Source organism: Cyprinodon variegatus, unplaced genomic scaffold (assembly GCF_000732505.1).
Source record: "Cyprinodon variegatus isolate N-32 unplaced genomic scaffold, C_variegatus-1.0 Scaffold1402, whole genome shotgun sequence".
Lineage (NCBI taxonomy): Eukaryota > Metazoa > Chordata > Actinopteri > Cyprinodontiformes > Cyprinodontidae > Cyprinodon > Cyprinodon variegatus.
Genome location: NW_015151855.1, coordinates 92355 through 99892, shown reverse-complemented (window position 1 = coordinate 99892; position 7538 = coordinate 92355). Strand labels below are relative to the sequence as shown.

Here is a 7538-nt window from a genome sequence, read left to right as displayed (position 1 = left end):
GCCCTGTAAAATACGCTCCAGACTCTGAGTGATCCCCTGCAAACTCTCTGCAAAGAAAGACCTCAGCTTCTGTTTGGAGATTCTGATGGATCCTTCATCCCAGGAAGCACCTTCCACTCCTTCCAGGAACTTCTCAATGCTTTTTTTAGCTGCAGCCAATCTACCCAGGTTTAGTGAGCAGGTGATTTCCATATCCTTGTCCCCTTTTTTGAAAAGGGTAAAGTCATACATTATTTTCTGAACCTCAACAGGATAGGTTTGTTCGTATTTATCCCAGACTCCATCACAGAATATTTGTCTTAGGAACTCCCTAAACTTCCTGTCCACAGTTTGTCCTCCCAGATCGTTCCCAGAGGCCTTGTGCAGCTCCTTCAGGGTTCCTCCTTCCAGGACTTCATGAACGGTGATGTCAATGGTTCCACCTGCAGGAGAAGATAGCGAAGAAGAGAAATTTTATAATTGTTTGCATCTAAAAAAAAACCTTTACTCCTGAAGTCAGTGCAAAGGACATAACCTCCACAGTCGACAACAATGTACTGAGTTCCTGGAGACTGGTCCAGTGATCTCCTGCTGATGTTCTGTGTGATGAAGCCGTCAGCTGGAAGCTTCTTACACCAGACTGAAGCTGCTTCAGGCTCCAAAGCAATCAGCAGTTTATCTCCATTTCCCTCTTTCACAATACCTGCCTACAAACGATACCATGCTCATTGCTTTATAACATAGACATCTTACTCTAGATGCCTCATTTGCATCCATTAATAAATGTGAGTCAATCTAGTTTTACCTGCATTGCAGCTTCTCTCATGAACTGTTTAGCTGAAGGATCCCAGATGGCAGGAACAGTGAGCACCCAGGTGAAGTCAGAAGGGATAAACGTTTTACCTTTGGCGTTTGAGTTGACCGTTGTCAGAGCGTTGACTTTCAGGAATCTCAGAGCTTCTGCAAAAACCCGCAGCGCCTTCATTGACTGTCCGTTGGCTGCTTCAATCTTCAGGTCTCTGTTGATTTTCTGTAAAAATGGAGATTCTTATTTTAGGGCCTGATCTTCAAAGATTTCAAATAAAAGTTCCAATATATATATATATATTTTTGATTTTATATACTCTAATAATGGGTACAAACATAAAAGTTAATCATCTGTGTAGTAATAGGGTTTAATGTATGTAATCTACAACGATTCAACTGAATTTAACTGAATTATATTTAAAAACTGCTGCATAAATAAGACATGAAAACAGATTTATTCAACTTAATAATATTTATAACAATAGATTTTATTTCAAGCGCTATTCAAAACACTCAAGGACATTATACAGGTAAAACAATAGGAGATAAAAAAAACAATATAGTCAAAATTGAAAGAAACAACTCAAACTACACACACAACAGTAACGGAAAATCCTCAATCAATCAATTAATTTGGGGGATGTGGGAATGTGGGGGATGTTATGCCAACATCCCCTAGACGTAATCCCTAAAACTACCCGAGTCTTATAGTTCAGTCCGTGTCCGGAGGAAGAGGTGGATTCCAGCCGCACGGCGGCCAACACGACGTGCCGAACGCTGCCCAGAGTGTCCCAGAGGCTGAAGCCTTGAAGCAGCAGAACCAAAAGATCAGATCCAAGCAGACGAAGCCAGAGGCGGATTCGAATTTTCACAGGAGTACGGGCCAGAAGAGGCACCGAAGGATAATCCAGGTCGGTGTCAGGAAGCAGATCCAGGGTCAGCAAAAGGCAGAATGCAGCAGGAGTCCGAAGACAGGTCAGGCAAACGGATCAGAACAGGAACAGGCAGGCTCAGAGGTCCAAAGGCAACGCGGGTCAGGATCAGGCAATAAGAACACAATCAGGCACGCTAGAAAACTCGGACTAAAGGTTTTAATAATCTGGAACTGATGACTGGAAGCAGGCAAGATAAATAGAGACCGGAGCAGGTGACAAAAACCAACGGTGATGAGAAACTAGGCAGAGCTGGGCGGGTGAATAGAACGAACAATCAAGCCAGTCATCGGCTTCTAGGTCATGACAGAAACTAAAACAAAGTTAAATCTATAATTTATATAACCTGGAAAGACTCTCAAGAACTCCTCAAGTGGAAACATTTTAGTTTCACCGGGTTTAATTTCGTAAAAAATCGTTTTTTAATAATACATCAGATTATTACTCGAAAAAATTTTCGTCAGATTAACGACTTTGTAAAATAATCGTTAGTTGCTTATAGACATGTTTCCCGCAGCGTTAATCTAAGCCGGGCTGGGCAGACATCTTGTTTTCTGATAATATTATTTTACTACTTTTATTTCTGACCGTCCAAATATGGTCATATAGTCTCCATCTCTGTCACTGAACCTCCTTTCTGACCATAGAAATTATTGCATTTGACTTTTAAACATACTTAAAGTAGACAAAAAGAATGATTTTGTGTGTGTAAAGGTCCACTTTAAAACTGATCATTAACAAAACATAGGTTATGGGATTAAACATAGCTGGATGATTTAATTAAAAAAAGAGCTACTGATAATCAATGTATTTATTTATTTTTCTATTGTTTCTTTTATTTAGGACAAAGTATACTGGCAGGTGTTTCGATTAGCAGGCATAAGGTGAGGTGTCTGGTTTTTATTAGTTTTATTACAATAGAAAACGAGCAAAAAGGCTAATTTTTTACATCAATGATAATTATCCTAACAACATGTATTTGGTGTTTTAAACTCTGTGCCTTTAAAGTAATTAATATTTAAGTAAAAACCAAACCAGCAGCACGGTTTAATTAAATTAGTTCCCTGCCTTTAGGTCCAATGAAGTAAATAATTTCAACTGCTTTACAAAAACCCGCTCAGCCTCTGATGATCCGTTCAGTTGTACTCACTTTCCCATAGAGGGCCATCTTGAAGCAGTCGAAGAATAACTTGTCTCTGGCTTCTTGTCCTTTTATTGAAAGATAATCCTCTCTAGCCTCGTAACCAAAGCTGATAAACTCTTGGTTTTCATCAAACAGGATGCAGGTAGGAGTCTTTGGGGTTGCCAGTCCGACCTCTTCCCCCCAGATCTTCAAATATGGATCCGTTTTTTCCCCTCTGGATGTTATACTGAATGCATATCCGCTGTATGCAGTGCCGAAGTCTATAGCTATAATGAAAGAGTCTCCCATCGTAGGAAGGGGTTCAGTTCAGGATCTGCACAAAGTACTGAGAGGCAGATGGTGGGGAGATGTTTATAATCTGTGGATGGAGCTAAAGTTAGACTCTCTGCCCCTTTACCCAGTAGTCAGAGGACATTTATTTTAGGACAGGAGTTGCTTCCACACAGCATATTGACTTTGCATAGAAAAGGACAGAGTAGAGGAAAGTGAAAGGACTGAAAGACAGCTGCAGGTAAGCTGCATGAGCAAACTGATCTAAGGATATGGATTTAAGAGTCATTTAAATATTAAAATCTTCTATCATCTAAATTCATATGGGAACTGTATCAGAACTTTAAGAAGATGATCTGAGGAAAAACCCCCCAGCATGGCTTCATTGATTGATTGAATGATTTCTGTTTCTCCTTCCAGGATCGCAGAGAATGTCTGCTTCACAGAAACAGTCAAAGTAAAAATCTATTTCCTTAATCTGTCAAGTTTAGATTATTTCAGCTTTTATTGATGCTCCGTTTTTGTCTTCATAGATTTAATGCAGCGCAGCAAACCAATGAGCTCCTTCGGAGGTAATTCACCTATAAAATGACTTTAAAATGCACTAAAAATGCTGAATATCAGTTTATAAAACATAATACCTGATAATATGTTCGATATTTTATTATCAAATGTTTGAAACTGAAGTTTTGATTATTGAAATTAAAGATTCATTTTTTGAAATCATAATTATGAGATTCAGTTATTCGTAAATAAAATGTGTGTTTTGTTTTAAAGGATTGGAGAATTGGAAACCATTCAGCAGGAGGAATACGATAAGATGAGGTAAACACCTCATCATCTAACATCGTGCATCATGTCCATGTTTCTACGTCTTTATCAGAGTTATTCTGGCTCATCCACCCAGTCCAGCTCTTCCTCTGTCTGTGCTGTAATCAGCCTGTTTTAGTCAGCAAATGGTTCGGTCCAGCTCTGACATCACAGCTAATGAAAGTCTGACCTTTGACCTGAATCTGTCCAAAACATATTGTTCTTTTATTCCTTAGGACTTATTTTTTAAATACACAAGAGGACCTGGAATTTCTGAATCAAAGGTAAAATTACTTTTTTCATAAAATAGGTGAAAAACATTTCTATTTTATTTAGTAGCAGCATAATTTGACTCCAAAGAAAAACATAAGTTTCTCAGGTTAGTGACCACATAACTGACGGGGAACGAGAGTCAGCATGTGAGTCACTAACCTGGTTATTAAGTTCCGTCCAAGCCCAGAGGAAGGAGTTGTATCCAGCAGGAAGATTTCCCACTGCATGTGGGGGGCGCTGCCCAGAGAGTTCCAGGAGTTGAAGCCAAAGATGCTGCAAGCAAAGCCAGCAGACGAGGAAGAGCAGAAGTTTCCGGAAAATGAATCTAAAGCCGGAGTCGATGAGGATCAGAAGTCCAGGCCATTAGATGAAAGATCCGAAGACGTACCAAAGGGAAATCCGAGGCGGGGTTGGGAGACAGATCACAGGTCGTTAGCAGGTAGAATCCAAAGGAAGTCTGAAGGCAGGTCAGGCAAAAAGATCTGAACAGGAGCAGAGAGGCTCAGAAGTCCATGAGGAGAAACTAGTCAGGATCAGGCAATCAGAATAAACACACTGGGGTACGCTAGAGAACTCACCTACGGCTCTGTGGTGGATGATCCGCCCACCACATCCTGTTAGTATTTTTTTCTTGCTTTATATTATATTACAGTTTATGTTTAAGTCGGTTATTTCTTTTAGACAGGTATTTTCTAATGGGTGCACACTTTAGTTAATACCCGTCTGAATGGTTTATTTACACTTGTTTAGTTTGAGGTGCTGCTGATGCAAACCAGCTGGAGGAGGAAACCTGGAGCGTACCATTTGATTGACAGGGGAGACTTGTTTAAGTTGTTTTTAATTAGTTAATTTTGTCACTGAAATACCCATTATTAAGTAAAAGTTAGTTTTGCTTTATTTGTTTCATAGAATGGTTCAGTTCATTTTGTTTTTATTGTTTCTTTTGTTATGTTATGTCTCCCTCATGTGGTAGACTTGGGTTACTCCATCCCTATTTAAGCAGCCTTTAGTTCTTTGTTTGCAGGTCAGTTTTTGTTTGAGTTGGTTCCTCAGTTGACCTCAGTTAATTTGGGCCCAGATTCATGTTATTTATTATTTAAGTTATTTTGTGTTGCTTTGGAGCCTTTTTTAACCATTTTTGACACAATTAAATGAAAGTAAAAATTTTGAACACCTTTTGTCCTTATTTAAGTTTGGTCCCTCAGAGGCTCATATAATCTGGCACTGATGGCTGGGACCAAGCAGGTTAAATAGGAACTGGAACAGGTGGATCTGATGAGTGATAACGAAAACTGGGCGGAGCTAATCAGGTGGAGGAATTAAACCGATAATCCAGTCATCAGTGCCAAGATCATAACAGTATGTAAATTATAAAATAATATTTTAATGCATCACAGAATATAAGGTTTCTCTCAATCCACTGAATTATTCAAAAAATAGTAAACTCTCAAAAATTGCTAATTTCTTCAATTAATTTATTACCTTCCAATTGTTTATCTAGCCTTTTTTGGATTAAATTAATCTAATAAGTAAGACAAAAAAAAAATGAATTGAGGTGAACTATTTGTCTGTCGCTTTCCATAAAATGAGCGTATCGTTCCTAAAGATGGATGATCTGATATTAACAGTTTAAAGCAACTTTTCTTCTGTGTTTTGTTTAGAATTAATGAGCTGAAAGATTCCCAGCAGCATAAAAGAAGGTAAATAAAGACCTGCTTTCCTTTTTTTTCCTGCTCCTCCTGATCGGTTAGTTTGTAGACCTGAACCCTGATTTCATTATTACCAAACCAGAGTGTGCAACATTATCAGAGAGGAATGTTTGCCATAGATGTTTGCTAATGTTTCCACGTATTAGGAAACTGCATTTTTTCATGCTGATGTCGTGTTTAGCTGATGAGACAATCATTGGTAAAAACGGATGAAGGAAGAACAGATGAACCACAGAGGAAAATGCAGTATCTATAGAACATTATGGACTTTTTAAGGCTCAGCTAACCTGACACTCTTAAAGCAGCCCTAAGTATTTTGACCCTGCCTCATATTATTGGCTGTAGGACAGGTAAAGGTTCAGCAGGACGCTGCTTCATCATTTCCTGCTGAGCCCAGAGTTTGATCCATTTATGAGTCTTGATTAACTTCATTAATCTTTAGTTTCTAACCCACAGCCCCGATTTGGGACCTGCAGAGGAAAAGTTTAACATGCTAAATCGAAGGTAAAGTATAAGCAGCTTTACATGTTTAAGGTTTCATGTTTGTTTTTCTTATCTAGTCACTGAATTATATTTCAAAAAGCAGCAGATCTGCTGTGAATACGTGTCCTTTAAGTCCTGATGTCCACTGTGTCAGAAATACACTTTACTGGATTTTATTTGTCAAATCAACGTTAACCTTTTCCATTAGATTCCAACAGATTTTCAGTTTTCATCAGAGTCAACATGAAGATTTCATGTAAGCATTCGTCCATTTTCAGCTTTGAGGTTGAATTTAAGAATAATCACCTTTATTTGATGCTTCAATAGTTGATTTCATCCTCTGCTTTTAAACTACGGGCTTTAAAAAGGATCAAAGTTACTCTCATAGGTTTCTGTTTAGCTCACCCCCCCCTCTAACTGCTAAACCCAAACCCTAACCATCAAGCCCCGCCCTCTTACATTTAAGCCCCGCCCATTTATGTGAAGTCTCATTATCTGACCATTCCGTAAAAGTTTAAAAACAATCCACTGGACTTGGTTTCAGATATTTCAGGCTAACAATGGAGCCAAACGACCCGTTCATCGGTTACCATTTGCATGTTTCCAAGCAATACCAGGCTTTGTTTATATAAAGACTCGAATTCACTGCGGATCCAGACATTTAAATTGAGAAAGCTTCCTGGAGGGGAAGTGAAACGTCTTCAAACTGTAGAAACCAAGTCCAGTGGATGTTTTTAAACTTTTACTGAATGACTATGACCTGGATGACTGGGAATCATCATCAGCACTATCTGACCACTAAACCCCGCCCACTAACTATGAAGCCCCGACCTATTACCACTAAACCCCGCCCTCTAATCAAACCTGGATTACATTCACACTGCAGGATTTTTTGCTGAAATCCAATTTCTTCCTCATGGTCCTTCAGATTAAAAGCAGCCATCAGCCCTAACCTGACCCACCTGTGCAGAAGGACGGCTTTTATTTTGTTTAGGTATCCTGAGCTAATGCCGGTTTGTATTTTTGCTTTGCAGCTTTAATCTCCAGCAAGAGAAGGAAAAGCTGAAATCACTTCAACAAAGGTACTTTAGTGAAAAATACTAGAAACATTTTCAAACATCATGTTTGGAG

At 38.9% G+C, this 7538-nt stretch overlaps 1 protein-coding gene across 1 annotated transcript in view; it reads right to left on the bottom strand.

Moving 5' to 3' along the window:
• Window positions 1-3298, bottom strand: part of LOC107103237 (heat shock 70 kDa protein 12B-like) — a 7322-nt gene extending 4024 nt beyond the window's left edge. The window contains exons 1-4 of the mRNA XM_015402813.1: window positions 2869-3298; window positions 785-1009; window positions 515-686; window positions 3-422 (exon numbers count right to left, since the gene is read on the bottom strand). Of these exons, the coding sequence (XP_015258299.1) occupies window positions 3-422; window positions 515-686; window positions 785-1009; window positions 2869-3150 (1099 nt within the window). The 5' untranslated portion in view covers window positions 3151-3298. The remainder of the gene's footprint in view (window positions 1-2; window positions 423-514; window positions 687-784; window positions 1010-2868) is intronic.
• Between the last annotated feature and the right edge of the window lie 4240 nt (window positions 3299-7538).